Source organism: Oryctolagus cuniculus, chromosome 3, assembly GCF_051225735.1.
Source record: "Oryctolagus cuniculus isolate XC-2025 breed Fujian yellow rabbit chromosome 3, ASM5122573v1, whole genome shotgun sequence".
NCBI lineage: Eukaryota > Metazoa > Chordata > Mammalia > Lagomorpha > Leporidae > Oryctolagus > Oryctolagus cuniculus.
The window spans coordinates 140,944,525-140,961,384 of NC_142869.1; the positions used below are offsets into that span (position 1 = coordinate 140,944,525).

Genomic DNA, 16,860 nt, shown 5'->3' on the forward strand with positions numbered 1-16,860 from the left:
ATGTACGTTTTTCAAACTCTGGTGATTACGATAGAAAGTTAAAAAAGATTTTTTCTTTTTAAAATCTGAATTATAAATTCTGTTTCTTTGTGTTTTATGGGATAGCTGTGCTAGAGATCAAATTCTTTTAAAAATATTTATTTATTCGGTGGAGTTATAAAGAGGGAGAGACAGAGAGAGATAGCTTCCATCCACTGTCACTCCCCAGATGGCTGTAATGACCAGGGCTGAACCTGGCCAAAGTCAGGAGCCAGGAGCTTCATCCTGGTCTCCCACATAGGTGGCAGGGACCCAAGCACTTGGGCTATCTTCCACTGCTTTTCTCAGACCATTAGCATGGATCTGGATTGGAAATGGAGCACACGGAATATGAACTGATGCCCATATGGGATGCCAATGTTGCAGGTGGCAGCTTAACCTGATGTGCCACAATGCCAGCTCCTACAGATCAAATTCTTTAAAATATGTTATTCTTTTATAATGGATATGGAACAGTACAGTACAAAGGAAGGAAAATAAAGTGGATTCCTTAGATTGTTTACTATCTTGCCTTTCTAAAATTAGCTTTATTGATATATAGTTCATCATAGTATACAACAGACTGTGCAAGGTATATAGTTCAGTGGTTATTTGCATATTCACAGAGTAGACAACAAAATCTAATACTTTTTTTTCAAAAAACATTTATTTGAAAGAGAGAGTTACAGAGAGAGATAGGGAGAGAGAAAGAGAGAGAGAGAGAGAGAGAGAGATATCTTCCATCTGCTGGTTCACTCCCCAAATAGCTGCAATGGCCAGAGGAACTGGACCAGTCTGAAACCAGGAGCCAGGAGCTTCTTCTTGGTCTCCCACGTGAGTGCAGGAGCTCAAGTACTTAGGTCATCTTCTGCTACTTTTCCAGGCACATTAGCAGGGAGCTGGATTGGAAGTGAAGTAGATGTGACCCGAACTGGTGCCCGTATGAGATGCTGGCATTGCAGGCAGTGGCTCTACTCATTATACCACAGTGCCAGCCCCGATCTAGTACATTTGTATTATCCCTAGAAGAAACTCATTGCCCCCTAGTCATCACTGACCAGTTTCCTTACCCTGTAAGCCTTGGAAACGACAAACTGGTCTATTCTGTGTATTTTGTATAAATGGACTCACATCGTATGTGGTCCTTTGGGACTATCTTCTTACAGTACTTTACCTGCTCATACTTTGGAGAAAAAACGGAAGCTTCCAGAGTTGCTCTATTGAAGTTTTGCTTTTCCACCAGTGGCAGCTGTGGTTCACGTTCTTTTGTTTTGTGTTATCATTCACCAGTGTGAATGATATATCATCCTCATCATTATGAGCCTAGTATGATGCCCGTCACATGGGGGTGCTCAGTTTATCCTTACTGCCTCCTCTTCTCCACCCTCAAGCCTTGATATGCACACCATTCGGCATTTGTGCTTGTTCACTAATGCTAACTAGTAAATCTGAGAACTTATTGAAAAAAATTTACATTCTTTCATTCATTCATCCAACAAATTTTATTGAGCACATGCTGTGTTTCAGTCATGGAACCAGGCACTCTGAATGAGTGCATAAGACCTGTGGTAAATTCCCAGGTATCTGATCAGAATATCCAGAGGAGACGTGTGGACAGAGAGGCATGGCGGTGAGTGCTTCCAGCTGTAGAGAATCCGGGATGGCCCCGTGGAGAGTGTGCTGTTTGCTTATGGTCGCAAAGGGATGAAGGAGGAAGAGAATTTAACTTGAGGAATGAGATTAGTTCAGTACAGGAATGGGAAGTCATCTCCCCGTAGGTGGCAACCAGAGTCCATGGAGAGAAATAATGGGAGACACAGCTGGGAGGAGGACTGGGGAGTTCCCGGGCCAGCTTGCTGGCGAGCTAAGGACACCTCCTGGTGAGAGTGAGGGTGGACATGTCAGCAGGGGAGAGTTTATCCCTTGTGTAGGTTGTGTTGGACACGGCTCCTGAGTATGGCTTGAGTTCAAGGGAACATGCTTGTGACTGCAAATATGCAAGAGATCCAAAAGGATCGCTGTGGGGTTGGTTGTCAGGATTGGAGGTGGCTGTTTTTTCTTTTCTTTTTCAAGGTGTATGTATGTATGTATGTATGTTTGAAAGGCAGAGAGAGAGAGAGAAGTTTATCTCGGGATTTTCATTTTCCATTCTCTCCCCAAATGGCTACAACTGGCAGGGCTGGTTCAGGCCAAAGTCGGGAGCCGGGAACTCCATCTGGATCTCCCATGTGGGTACAGGGGTCCACACACTTGGGCCATCCTCCACCGCCCTCCCAGGTGCATTATCAGGGAGCTGGATCGGAAGTGGAGCAGATGGGACTTGAATTGGTGCTCATGTGGAACAGTGCAGCTAATGGCTTAACTCATGCACTAAAATGCAGACCCCAATCTTTTTGAATGCTTGGAGACTACCACTCCTAAGCCAGTCTTCACAGTAATGGAGTGTAGGTATAATTACTATACCCATTTTCCAGATAAACAAATTAAGGCTTGGTTATCCTCTACCTCTGTTGCTCTTCCCCTCCATGGTCTTCTTTCTGTTTAGCTTCTCCAAGTGATCTCTCAGTTTTCCTTCACCAGTGTCTCCCCCTCTGTGTCTCCTTTGTTCAGATCCTCGTCTCTTTGTAATATGGCAAAGGTTGTTATTGTCTGCAGGTCAACATGTGGACTCCAGAGTCCTTTCATCTGACCATAAATCGGGTCAGTCTTTGTGTGTGCACTTGTGTAAGAAGATGCTTCCCAAGGCCTGGCATTGTGATGTAGCAGGTAAAGCTGCCACGTGTGATGCAGGTATCCCATGTGGTTGCTGGTTCGAGTCCCAACTGCTCCACTTATGATCCAGCTCTCTCTACTAATGCGCCTGGATTAGCCTAGTGAGCCGCGGCGCCGGCTTTGGTTGTGTTTTAAGACTTACTTATTTGAAAGGCACAGTCAGAGAGACAGACAGAGATCTTCCATCCACTGGTTCACTCCCCAGATAGCCACAGTGGCTGAAGCCAGGAGGTTTATCTGGGTCTTCCATGTAGGTGGCAGGGACTGTGGCACTTGGCTATCTTCCATTACTTTCCAAGGTGCATTAGCAGGGAGCTGGATCAGAGGTGGAGCAGTTAGGACATGAACTGGCACCCACATGGAATGCTGGTGTTGCAGACGGAGGCTTAACCTGTTGTAGCATAGCACCGGTCCCCTTAAGAGGCCTTGGTGTTACTGTGCAGCATGGACACCGGGCCCAGTTCAGTAAAAGCAGCTTTATAGGAGCCTGTGACCCCAAAACTTATTTTTTTATTGATCTCAGGTAATGTAAAACAAAACATTGAATAGCCACGCTGGTAGTGTAGCACAGCAGATGAAGCTCCTACTCGTGACATGGGCATCCCATGTGGGAGCACCAGTTAAGAGTCCCGGATGCTGTACTTGCTGTCCATCTTCCTGCTAATGCACCTGGGAAGGCAGCAGAGGATGGCCCAAGTCGCTGGGCCCTGCCACCTACGTGGGATATCTGGATGGAATTCTGTGACCAGCCTCAGCCCTTGTGGCCATTTGCAGAGTGAACCAGCAGATGGAAGCTGTCTCTCTTTCTCCTTCTGTCTCTGTCATTGTGCCTTTCACATGAATGAATAAATAAATCTTAACAACAACAACAAAGTAGAATAACTAGAGGAATAAGACTCACCACAATTTGTTGTGGTTATTGCTTAGATCTGCTTCTCCCCAACGTAGTCAACTTCTTACAGGCAGTCATCACTGGGTGTGAGCAGTGGTAGAAAATGTTAAGGGGAAGGAGTGACGAGAATGGTTTATGCCTGATGTACCCAGAGACAGTTGCGGTGTTGCACTTTGAGTTATATGCACTCAGAAAGATTCAGATCTGAGATCTCAGAGCGGCAAATGAAGATCATCAGTTTTCTTGACTCTTTCCAGGGCCTGCTCCTGAGGCCATTTGCAGCAGCAAAGACCCCAGCTGAGTGCAAAATAGCTGCATCTAGGCCAGTGAGCTTCTGGCGACTACAGGAGAGAGCCTGTAAAAACATTAATGAACTTAGCAGTACACAACATTTTCTATTTAATTTTCCTTTGCCTATTGCCTTTGAGACAGAATATGCTGTGTTACTGTTAAGTCAGATTCAGAAGGACGTATGCATTTTCAGGAGAAAGGCAAAAATAGCTTGTTTACTGAATGACTCCAACTCTCCCAAAATAGCCCTTCCTGGGTGCTGTAATGTAGGTCACAATGTTCTGATATAATTTTTATTCTTTTCCCTGACTGCTTTTTGTCATATATATGTATAATTTATATTATATATATATACACATTATATATATATACACACACACAGGAACTTGACAAAGAGCTCCCAGTGCTTAAGCCATATTTTGTGGATGAGCCCGAAGCAGCCGGAGTGAGGGAAGCTGGTTTGAGGGTCACGTGGCTGGGCCATGCCACGCTGCTGGTGGAAATGGACAACCTCATCTTTCTCACGGACCCCATCTTCAGCTCCCGCGCGTCCCCGTCTCAGTACGTGGGTCCAAAGCGGTTCCGGCGGCCCCCATGCACCATCGCCGAACTCCCCCCGATCGACGCGGTCCTCATCAGCCACAACCACTACGACCACCTGGACTACGGTTCCGTGGCGGCCCTCAACGAGCGGTTCGGGAACGAGCTGAGGTGGTTTGTGCCGCTGGGGCTCCTGGACTGGATGCAGAAATGCGGCTGTGAGAACGTGATCGAGCTGGACTGGTGGGAGGAGAACTGTGTCCCCGGCCACGACGACGTCACCTTTGTCTTCACGCCTTCCCAGCACTGGTGCAAGAGGACCCTGCTGGACGAAAACAAGGTTCTGTGGGGCAGCTGGTCTGTCCTGGGGCCCTGGAGCCGCTTTTTCTTTGCCGGAGACACCGGTTACTGCCGCGCCTTTGAGGAGATCGGAAAAAGGTTCGGGCCTTTTGACCTTGCAGCCATTCCCATCGGGGCTTACGAGCCAAGGTAAGTAGGCTTGCGGAAAAACCGCACCTGCCGGGCGGGCTCACTGACCCTGAGAGTAGAACGCTCATGATGTTGCGAGGCTGTGTGATTGGCGGTTGAGTGGCTACACTGGCTGGGGGCTAGGCGTTCCGATACAGGGAGTTTTTAAAGATTTTAAAAATTCAAGTTAAAAACTTTTATTTGACAAGTAGAAACGTTACCAGGAAAAAAAAGAGCACCGAAGTGTGACGAATGGCTGAGCCTCACCTGAAGTTCAGGTGCTCGTTCAACTGCGGTTAAACCGGAAATCGCACCTCGCTCTGGTCTTCCTTCTACTTTGGGTTGCACACTTTTCGCTCTGTGACTGGAAGGCTCCAGTGCCCTGGCTTAGCAGCTCTCCTGTGTGTAGCAGAGAGAAAAAGCTAGAAGTCGGTCTGCAGCGTTAGTCCCCTGCGAGGGTCTGGTTCCGTCAGTCCCGGAAGTGAATCCGGCGTGACTTTGTGGGGTGACTCTGCGCTCTCCCCGGGCCTGGCTTGGAGCCGCTGAAGGGCCCCCTGCCCCTGTCTGTTTCCTGGATACCCTTTGGGGTAAAGACAAGTGATTTCAGAGACCTGGGGTCGCAGTCAATGCTTGTGTATGTGTAAAGCACTGACCATATGGGATAATTTTTAAAATGTTTTATTTTGTTCTAAAGCACACGCAGAGAGAGAGAGATACAAATGCTTTTTAGTCGTAAAAGCAGAAAAACGAGTATTTCTCTAGTTCACGGATGAATGTGATCTTTTGTTTCCAGCTGATTTTGTTAAACTTGTTAATTTTTAAATTTCACTGAACACATTTCCCTCCTATCTTTATTACTGCTTGTTCCCCCCCGCTCCTTTTTTTTTAGTTTCCTTATTTGGGGAACCAGATGTTGTATCCTCCCCTTCTTTTGTGGCTCCTGATAACGATTAAAGTTATTGTAAGTCAATATTAGTTCTTGAATTTCACTTTTCCACTTCAGTAACTCTTCCGAGGAGACTTCTGGAAACACCAATCCACCTGTATTTTTCAGAACTGTGACAAATCAGTCACATATGGCATTGGTCTTGCTATCTGTTCTGAATATAGTGGAACATCTTATTTGTAATGAGGCAAATGGTAGCAGTATGTATTGACACATGGGTTTGTAGGGATGGGATGCCTGCCACCAGGCTGCGCAGCTGACATCCCGCCCCTCCCTGCCTGCGTTGCTGCAGAATTCCTTCTATGCCGAAGGACGGTGGGGAGGACCTCCCTCACTCCAAGAGACTTCCTTGTGGTGGGCTCACCCACTTCCCCAGTGAGTCCTAGCAAGTGTAGAAATCAGGTTATCCTTTCTGCCACACATGAGCACGCTCTGTGGGCCCAAGGCGATTACAGCATCAGTAACTTGCAGTTAATATGCCGGGAAGGTGTCTCTTGCCACCAGGGAGTCTATCCATGTCAGTTAAATTTCCTGTTTTCGTTGTTACGACTCAGTAAAAACTTTAATTTCATTTCAGATGGGCATAAGGATAGGGAGGAATATGTCTATCCCTTCGATTTGGAGTAGGATTTTGGGGAAAAAAAAAACAGCAGAAACACCAAAAAAGCCATTTTTCATCTTGCGCTGAGCTCTGAGCGGTCCTGGGATGCGGGAGAACCGTGCTGCTGTAACCTGGTGTTTTGGGCTCCCCTAGGGCTCAGCAGCTCCTGACAGTAATTAACCAGTGTGGGGCCCTTGCAGAGGCCTGCACTCCGCTGTGTGTTCTCTGGTGTGGGGAAGCCCCTGGGCTGGGTCCCCATCCACTGCCACGTGGAGCAGGGCAGCTTAACTGGGACGTAAATTACACGAAGACTGCATGGATTTTCCTGCTCCAGCCTGGTCACTTGGAAAGCACAGAGCTTACTTGTGCACGGCATATTTTTCCCTTCCCGTCACAGATAAAAATTCTTTTCCTTAAAGTGTTGGTTTTGTCAGCTCTTTTCTGGGAGAATTCTACAGGGTAGGTGCTTGCTTGAAGCTCTCACTAACTTTGGCTTGTCTAATGCCCATGATACTCTTACAGGGTAGTGGGGAATTTGGATTTCACAGACAAGGAACTAGAAGCTCAGAGAATCTGAAGGAGTTTCGAAAGGGAATGTAGGGACTGCAGGAGCGGCCCAGCCTTCTGCCTCCTGAGCCCGTGGCCCTGGGCAGCCCTCCTACGTAACTGCAGTGTCTCTAATCCTGTTAGTCTTCTCTGCTCGCCAAGTCAAACACCTCACCGTCAGCTTCATGGTGTTTAAATAAAATCCCATGAATAGTAATTGGAATTTTTTTCCCCTTCTGATCTTTACATTTTATATGATAAGTTATTTTTTTTTCGATTTATTTATTTATTTGAGAGGCAGAATTATGACAGAGAGAAAGGTCTTCCATATGCTGGTTCACTCCCAAAATGGCCGCAATAGCCGAAGCTGGGCCAACTCAAAGCCAGCAGCCAGGAGCTTCTTCCTGGTGTCCCATATGGTTGCAGGGGCCCAAAGACTTGGGTCATCTTCCACTGCTTTCCTAGGCCACAGCAGAGAGCTGGATCAGAAGTGGAGCAGCCGGAACTCAAGCTGGTGACCATATGGGATGCTGGCACTGCAGGTGGAGGCTTAACTTACTACACCGCAGTGCCAGCCCCAGAGAAGTTTTGTTTGCTTGTCACCATCGCAAGTTCCAGAGATGTCATGTCCACAGGACATTCAGGTTCTTTTGCAATTGGACATTGGGTTTCTAGCTCTTTCCCCATTATTCAGTTTCTTTGATTCAACCCAGTATTACAAAATATCTGCTGTGAAGTCATCAGCATATTTTCATGATAAATCTGTAAAATCAAAATACACAGAAAACAAAAATATTACTGTTCAGACGGGAATTTGGCTTGAGGTTTATTTATTGTAAAAGAAAGACTGTCGTGTGAGTGTGCAGGTGTGTGTGTGTGTGTTTTCTTGGTAGAAAAGTGGACTTAAGGAAAATGGTCTCTGCACCTATTGTGACTGTTCCTGTCTGGCATCTTTTTGTCTGCTTCCTACCATCCTGGTTCCTGTCTGGCATCTTTTTGTCTGCTTCCTACCATCCTGGTTCCTAGCTCTGCCACACCCCCACCTCCCACTCGCCGCCCCGCCACCCCCACCCCCACCCCACATTGCTTGTGTTCCGTCCCGAGGTTCAGTGGCTGCGCACTGGACTCACCGGGGGCAAGTCAGGCAGGGTGGCAGTCCTTATGAAGCGCTCCCTGGCTGAGTCGCGTTGAGTTCAGCAGCTGGAGCGTGGGGAAGGCGCCGCTGCTGCGCATTGGCCACCCAGCCTACATTCTTAGATGTGGCTGATTAAGGAGCAAACGAAGGAATCAGGAAGGGAGTGCCAAATCACCACGCTGAGCGGCTGGCATTCCCCGTCATCCTGTGCAGAATCTTAAAGGCTGGAGAGAGGAAGCCATCGTCAGAGCTTCTGTAGGCCAGAATTAATGACTGCTGTGTCCCGTCAGGTGGTTTATGAGATACCAGCACGTGGACCCTGAAGAGGCGGTGAGGATTCACCTGGACGTTCAGACCAAGAAATCTGTGGCCATTCACTGGGGAACCTTTGCCTTAGCCAATGAGGTGAGTCTGCTGGCGAGAAGCAGGGCGTCGGGGACGTGCACGAGCCTGAGAGGGCTCAGGCGTCCCTGTCCCCAGCTGTGTTTTCCGAGGCTGCACGGGGCGTCGGACCCTGCACAGTCATCACAGTCCCTGCATGCGTGAGGCTGGCACGTCGCCCCAGTTCGACACGACATACACACCTGCAGAGGGAGAAACGGTCCTCTTTCTGGGCTGGTTTCTTTCTAGTTAACAAAGCATGAGTTTACATAACCAAGCGTGTGTGTAGTCCCGGGGGTAGGACAGGGAGCCATCCTGTCTTCCCCTGCAAGGAGGCTTCCGTTCTGGTGGATGATGGGAGACGCACACGTGAGACGGGTGTTGGAAGGGGAGGTGCTGTAGTGCGGCACAGATGGTTGGTCTCAGAGTTAGGGCCTGTTTCCCCCAGGAGGGATCGGGCAGGCCTCACGGGAAGAGTGGTGCCTGAACCTGGCCGTGTGAAGGCTGGAGGAAGGCGCTGCCACGGTGGGGAAGGGCAGAGCAGGTGCTCGGAGGCAGCAGGCGTGAGGCATGGTGAGGAGTCAGTTCAGCAGGAGGGTGGACGATGAGGAGGGCCATGGAGAAGGAAGGCTGGGCAGTGTGGAGCTTTCTAGAAATGTGTTATTCACCCAGTAAACCCTGATCCGGCGTCTACTGTGGACCAGACATTGGGATTCGTGAGGCTCTAGTCCTAGGTGAAGACAGAGAGCTGATTGTTCCCTGAGGGAGCTGGCGCCTAGAACTCTGCTAGCCTGGGTTCTGGGATCCTGCATAAGGTAGGTTACAGCCTTCCCTCCTGGGCTGGATCCAGGACCAGCCGTAAGCACAATTTTGAAAGACATGGTTGGAATGTGACTTCCCACTTTGCTTTCTATGGCATCTTCCACATTCCAGGGCTTTTCTAGGAACCTACGTTTTCTTGTGTTTTGAGAAGTTCCCCCTGTCCCATTTCTGGCTTGGCTTCTCTCCCAAGTAGGATGCAGCTTGTTTCAAAATTACTTCCCATTACTCAACTCGGCAGCGTGCTGTCACTGTTCTTAGTCCTGTTGTTGGAGGGTGGAGTAGAATTCATGAATGAGTGAGTGAATGAAGGAATGAGTGAATAACCATGGGATGGGATGGAGGATGAATGGGAATATAAATGTGAATGTGTGTATTGGGACAGGGGAAGCTTAGACTGTTCCAGGGGCATACCACTGTATCGGGTGGGGATTCCTTCTTCCATATGTGTGTGTGTGTGTGTGTGTGTGTGTGAAAGAGAGAGAGAAGGAGAGAGAATGTTCCATTTATATATAAATATATACATATATCAGTGTTGGATGAAATAATACTATTTTATTAAACCTGTATAAAGAAAGTGATCAAGGAGACTTCTAGATTTTTAACCTGCATAGTTGGGTAGTCAATTGTCATATTTTATTTTTTAATTTTAAATTTTTTTTGACAGACAGAGTGGACAGTGAGAGAGAGAGAGAGACAGAGAGAAAGGTCTTCCTTCCATTGGTTCACCCCGCAAATGGCTGCTATGGCTGGCATGCTGTGCTGATCCGAGCCAGGAGCCAGGTGCTTCTTCCTGGTCTCCCATGGGGTGCAGGACCCAAGCACTTGGGCCATCCTCCACTGCCTTCCTGGGCCACAGCAGAGAGCTGGCCTGGAAGAGGAGCAACCAGGACAGAATCCGGCACCCCAACTGGGACTAGAACCCAGGGTGCCGGCGCCACAGGCAGAGGATTAGCCTAGTGAGCTGCGGGGCTGGCTAGTTGTCATCTTTTATTGAGATGGGGAGAATGAGGAGAAGGGGAAAACTTCAGTCATTCAAAATTACTGTTATTCGGCCTTCAAGAATTATTCTGGTTATTAATCATTCCTGTTATCTTTATTTCTAAATGAGACATGTAATAAAACCTCATTTAGCCTTCAGCAATTTAGAATTCGTTCACTGTTTTGACATATACTTGAACAAATCAGACAGCATGAGTTTGTTAAATTGTAAGGTAGATGGAATTTTCAGAGAGGATGCTTAGCTTATCATTCTAGACTCTTTAAAGCTATTTGCATATAAACAGTTATAAGCACTGCTCACTGTAATATGGGCAGGATAAGAATGTTCATAACTTGGCAACCCTGAATTACTGTTTGTATAGCAACATCTGATTTATCTGGTGCATGATGAGTGGGTATCCTAGATGTTATATTTAAGCACCAGAATTTAAATCAGTAGTTTTGACAGAAATAGATTTTAAATATTACAAGATATATAAGTTAACTCTTTTTATATTTTAATTTGTTTTTATTTATTTGAGAGAGAGAGATGGTTGGATCTTCCATCTGCTGGTTCACGCCCCACGTGGCTACATTTTCGGCTGCTTTCCCAGGCACATTAGCAGGGAGCCAAGTCTTGAACTGGGATGCCAGTGTCACAGGCAGTTGTTTAGTCCTCTCTGCCACAATGCTGGCCTCATGAGTTACCTTTTTAGAGGATCCAGCTCTGTCTTTTATTTGGATGGTATTCTAGTGGATCATAAAACCCCCTTTAGGTACCTGGTTGCCTGGCCCTTAACAGATCCAGAGCGTTGGCGACTCTTCTGCTTTGCCCTCTTGCTGATCTCTGATCTCCTATGTTGGTTTGTATGTGGTTGTTTGGCCGCATAGCTGTGGGCATTTTTTTCTCTGTGCTCAGACCAGTTACCAGTCAGGTGGAAGTCTCTCTTGCCCACTTCCAGAGTCAGTGACCTTTGAAGAAACTCAGTAGATCTGGCTGAATCTGAGGAGATGAAAGACAGAGAGTCTACTTTCAACCTACAACATCTAAATCCGCATGTCATTCTCCACACACGAGTTACAGCTTGGGCAAGACATGATCAGTGTAGGGTGACTGTGTGTGTGTATTATTGGCCCAGATGTGTAAAGAGTGGAAGAGGAAAGAATTTAACAAAAGGAGTTGTTTTTGCAATGGGAAAGAATTTCATCCATTTGAAGTCTCTAAAATCATTTTGCAAGAGAAACTTACTGACTTAGGAAATTATTTAGTGACATACTAGTGATATTTTAATGTGTATACAAGTAGATTCCTGTTAACAGATATTGGTTACTAAGTGGTTCCCTTCAGCAATACTGAGTAACCGAGGTACTTGGGCAGCAGTCAGTTGAAAGGCATCCTTGACCCTCCAAATGTAGCCGCAAGCCGGGAAGTGAGCTCAGGGGAAAATACCTGTATGTGACAAATAACTGTACCAAGCCAGCGCATTCGAAGCCCCAGGAAACTCTCCCTGTTTTCCCCTGTGCGTCACTGGCGGTCCCGTCTTGGCTAACTCCTCTGAACATTGAGTGCCTCTTTCCTCTACCTGGTTCCTCCCATGAAGCTGTCATCCAGCCATGTCCACTGCACTGCCCTAGCTCAGATGTTTTCCCACTATAATCTACACTTACATATCCGACTAACATGACATGGGCACGTAGGTACTAGAACTGAAGTCCGAAACCACACCTCCTAATCTTCCCTCCTACTTCTTTCTTTCACATCTCAGTAAATGGCAGCCCTCCTTCCTTGTACTCAGGCTAAAGCCTGGGCTTCTCTTTCTCTCATAGCCTCCATCCAGATCCCGTCTCCACCCCTGGCCTCAGCAGCTCAACCTTCAGATTATATGCAGAATTCGCCCCTTTCAGCCTGCTCTGCACACTGGAGAGCAGTGACCCTTACCACCAGAAGTGGATCATGACAGCCCTCTGCCAGCCACTTGACAACTTCCCATCATACCCAGAGGCAAAGCTTCTGCTCCCACAAAGCCCTGTGCCATCTGCTTTATCAGTGGTCTGTCCCTGGAGACTTCTGAGTGTTGCATTTAAAACTGGATCTCCATCTCCTGCACCCCTCACTCTCTCTTATCTCTCCCCAGAACACACCAGCCACTCAGATCTTATCTGCTTCCTTATTGTTTGCTTTCTCCTTTCTTGTTGATCTCTGTGTCAGAATGGGAGCTCTGGGAAGGCAAGGGTTTTCATTTGGTTCCCTAGCCTGGCACAGCCTGGGTGCTCAGAGGGTCCTTGCTGCACAAAGGGGAGGGGCAGACTGCTGCTCAGACACAGCTTGGTGCTTTCGCTTCCACCTTTTACAGCTTTTCTAATTGAAACTAGGAAAAAGTCCTAAACACAGCAAAGATTTAGACCAAAAGAGAAACAACTACTGATTTATTATTATTATTTTTGACAGGCAGAGTGGACAGTGAGAGAGAGACACAGAGAGAAAGGTCTTCCTTTTGCCGTTGGTTCACCCTCCAATGGCCACTGTGGCCTGCGCACCGCACTGATCCAAAGGCAGGAGCCTGGTGCTTCTCCTGGTCTCCCATGGGGTGCAGGGCCCAAGCGCCTGGGCCATCCTCCACTGCACTCCCGGGCCACAGCAGAGAGCTGGCCTGGAAGAGGGGCAACCGGGACAGAATCCGGCGCCCCGACCGGGACTAGAACCCAGTGTGCCGGCGCCGCAAGGCGGAGGATTAGCCAATTGAGCCACGGCGCCGGCCACAACTACTGATGTATATTTTTCAACTTCTTTATGAAGAACTCTTTTACTCCATGTTCAAGTTGTCCCAGCTTACCTGGAAGACATTGGGGTGGATGACACTGTTCTGGAAACTGCCATTGCTGTCTTTTTCTTGAGCTGTGGAAGGAGAAAGTAAAGGGACACAGAGAAGCGTCACCTGCCGTGTCTCTGCTCGCAGGTCCTCTTCCATTCTGTACACTGCGGTGTCTGTTTTGGCTACAGTTTTTACCCCAAAATATTTGCTCCAGCATTGCTTACACACATACATGTGTCTTCTCAGATTTCTCCATCCTTCAAAAATGTCGGTAACATTCAGTTCCTTTAATAGCATCTTTGGCGTTAATTCCACCTAGATTGGAATTTCAAGGAGTCAGATAATGACCAGAGGTAACGCAGTGTCAAGGTGTTCAGGCTAGGATGGCACCACAGGTGATGTACATAGGGCATGGATGCTTGATTTCCATGCAGCAACAGTATTTCTATCTGCAGTCAGTGTCTCTAACTGTGGGAAAACACGATGAACTCAACTGCTGATGCTTCCTTTAAAAGAAAGGTCATTGTTTTACATACAGAGCTCTTAGTTATTTTAGGCTTAATTATTTGAAATGACCCTCCATGAGAGTATTGCTAATGTCTCCTTTTTCTTCTCTCTGCCCCTTTCCAGCATTACTTAGACCCGCCAGGGAAACTGAGCGAAGCTCTGGAAAGATACGGACTGAAGCGTGAAGATTTTTTTGTCTTGAAGCATGGAGAATCAAGATACTTAAATACTGATGAAGAAAACGTTGAATAAATATAAGCAGAGGACTTTGAAAGGAAAAGGCATCATCTGATAGAAGTTTGCAAAACAACGGAAAAGACTAAGAAGTTTATGAATATTATGCTTTTTTAAATCTTTGGCAACAACTTCTACAAGTTTGTGTTTTATGTCTTGTGTAAGAACTCGCTTACGCATATGATGACTAGTTCATATAAACTACAACAGGCCAGGGGCAGGGCACTTAAATAATGAATCGGCTATGGATGGTTTAAAGTGATGTCAGCATTGCAGAAATTTGTCATGAAAAACTAAAAAACATTCATTTTTCTGTCTTTTGAGACCTTTGATAAAGTGAATCAAGGCTGGCTGCCTACCTAGGGTTTTCAGGGGCCTACCCCCACAAATATATTCCTTATATTTATATTATAGTAAATGATAAAACCGATTCCCACTTGCTTGTAAATGTAGCTGTCCTTGCTCTATCAAGATTTGCTTATATGCTAAATATTAAATGACTTATTTTGTTAAGCATAAAAACAGGAGCTTGGGCTCAGTTGCCATTTTTAAAGACAATATTTTTATCGTGGTGAAACATATATGTTTATATGTGTGTATAGCAAATTTTGTCACTGTCCCCATTATTCAGTATACAGTTCTTTGGCATGAAGCAAATTCACATTCTTGTGAAGTCATGACCACCATGAACTTAACGTTTTTAAAGAGGGGGGAGCAGTATATTCTATTGCATGCCTACAATCACTAAATCAAAAGCCCTCTGATTTGGGCAGAGAAAGGGAAAGAGTGGTTATAAGTACATAATTTAGGAAAATTTTCTATTTTTAACCTAAAAGTCAGGGCTTCTGCTAAGCACAAATATAGCTACACTGCAATATTTTATAGAGATAGATGCAGATCTTAAATGTAAATAGTCCATCACCTTTGAATTAAATTTTATTTTCTCTACATACACTTGTTTTTGCTGATCCCTTAGAGCTAACTCTAACACTTAACTCTAAATATATCAATAAGATTTATAAATATTTTGTTTTCCATGATTCAAATGTCTTATATATTTTTGTATTAAATGACTTCCAAGTACCTTTGTAGCTTTTATTAAGTCGGTGTGGAATACCACCAGTGGCATAAAAGGATGGTGATTCTGGGAGTCAGCTGACCCAAGTTTCAGGCCTAATTCTCGAGATTTCTCAGAACCTTCTCTAGCGAGGGGACTGGATCAGAGACTATGGGATGCCTGTTCTGTGTTTCTGATCCATAGACTCAGTGAAATGAACTTTATTCATACAAAGTAATCCAGTTAAGTTTTCTACATTACATGCTGCCCAGGCAGTGCTCTGTAATTTGATTTCCTTGCACGTACATGCACATGCTGCTTGTTAGCCAGTCAGTAAGAATGTTAGTCCGACTTCCATTTCATTGTCCATGTTCTGCATTACCTGAAACAAGTCACTGTGCTCACTATGCCTCGGTCTCCTCCTGTGCAACATGAGGATGACCCTGACCTACCTCCAAAAAATGTGTAGAATAAACAATAAAGTAATTTTTAAAAAGCACTTTAGAAATATAAGGGAGAAAATAACTTCTTAAGATATCACTGCCTAATTTACTGATATTTGATTTGAAAGCTAAAAGTAGGCTAATGCTTTGATTGTCTATTGTTCCTGTTACAGATATTACCACAGATCTTAGGACACTTAACATTGAAGAGCAACAGCTTTACCCCACTCATTTTGTAAACCCGGAGAGTAATAGCCAAAATAAATGTAAATGGCCTTTATCAAAACTAATTATTTTTGTCTACAAAGGTTTGAATTGTTCAAGGGGAAATGTGTATGCAATGTGTGTGTATATAATGCACATGGATGTATGTGATTTGTGGGCACTAAAGCACAAAAGATTTCCCCATAAAATAAAATAAGCATTCAGGAAAAAAAAAACAAGTACAACTGTTTCATTTCTAGTAGAGGTGAACCCAGGTGTTTAGCTTTGGGGCGTGTTGTCCAAAGGCTAGTCAACATTATTGTAGTCGGTTCTCTTGTTGCTGCACACTGAACTGAAAACTCATCGTACCTCTGCTCCACAAAGCAAGCCAAGTATATCTTGCTCAAGCATTTCTTCTCCCTGAATGGCCTTGGCATTAATGTTCTACTTTCAGGTATTATTTATCTGAGGATTTCTAAGCACTCAGAATTGTTGTGTTCTAGGTCCACTTAATCAGTCCTGCCCTCATTTTTCTAGGCCTCCTCACAAGCCTTTCTGTTGCCATTCACTTCCTTTCTACATGGACATTCTATTCACGAAGGAGTTTAGCAGACCTCATCTCTCTGTATAGAATCTTGCCCTGTTGAGCGGCCTCTAATTTTTCACTTGTCTACCATTTGAAAGGTTTATGTACAAACTGAAAAATTTGAAAAATTGCTAATCTGTTGTCTTCCCTCAATTTGGCCTAATACACAATGCAGTACTTTTTATGTTCTAAGTCAGTTTCACATCCTCTTTGATTAGTGAGCATCTGTACCAATAATGAACACTGCACACTACACGCACTGCAACACTGCATACTGCACACTTCATACCACAGACTGTGCACACTGCACATGCCACATGCACTGGACTCACTGGCACTGCAAACACTGAGCATTGGTGCACTGCACCAGTACATGCACTGCACACTGCGATCACTATACACAGGTGAGAAATCCAGAGTTCCAGATTCCTGCCTTCAGCCTCGTCCAGCCCTGGGTGTTACATCCAGCAGATGGAAGAATTCTTTTCTCCCTCTGTTCCTCTGCCCTTCAAACGAGCAAATCTTTAACAAAAGTATGCAGGGTATTTGCTTGGGCACCAAGTAGACTTTCTATCATAGCTGGATTTTCAAATTCACAATTTCAAAACTTGAACCTGAAATAAAAT

At 45.7% G+C, this 16,860-nt stretch overlaps 1 protein-coding gene across 6 annotated transcripts in view; it reads left to right on the top strand.

Moving 5' to 3' along the window:
• Positions 1-15,884, top strand: part of NAPEPLD (N-acyl phosphatidylethanolamine phospholipase D) — a 42,908-nt gene extending 27,024 nt beyond the window's left edge. For all 6 annotated transcript variants that reach the window (XM_089329418.1, XM_089329416.1, XM_089329414.1 and 3 more), the window contains 3 exons: positions 4,356-5,002; positions 8,500-8,614; positions 13,834-15,884. In XM_089329418.1, the coding sequence (XP_089185544.1) occupies positions 4,356-5,002; positions 8,500-8,614; positions 13,834-13,962 (891 nt within the window). In that variant the 3' untranslated portion in view covers positions 13,963-15,884. The remainder of the gene's footprint in view (positions 1-4,355; positions 5,003-8,499; positions 8,615-13,833) is intronic.
• Positions 15,885-16,860: the final 976 nt, after the last annotated feature.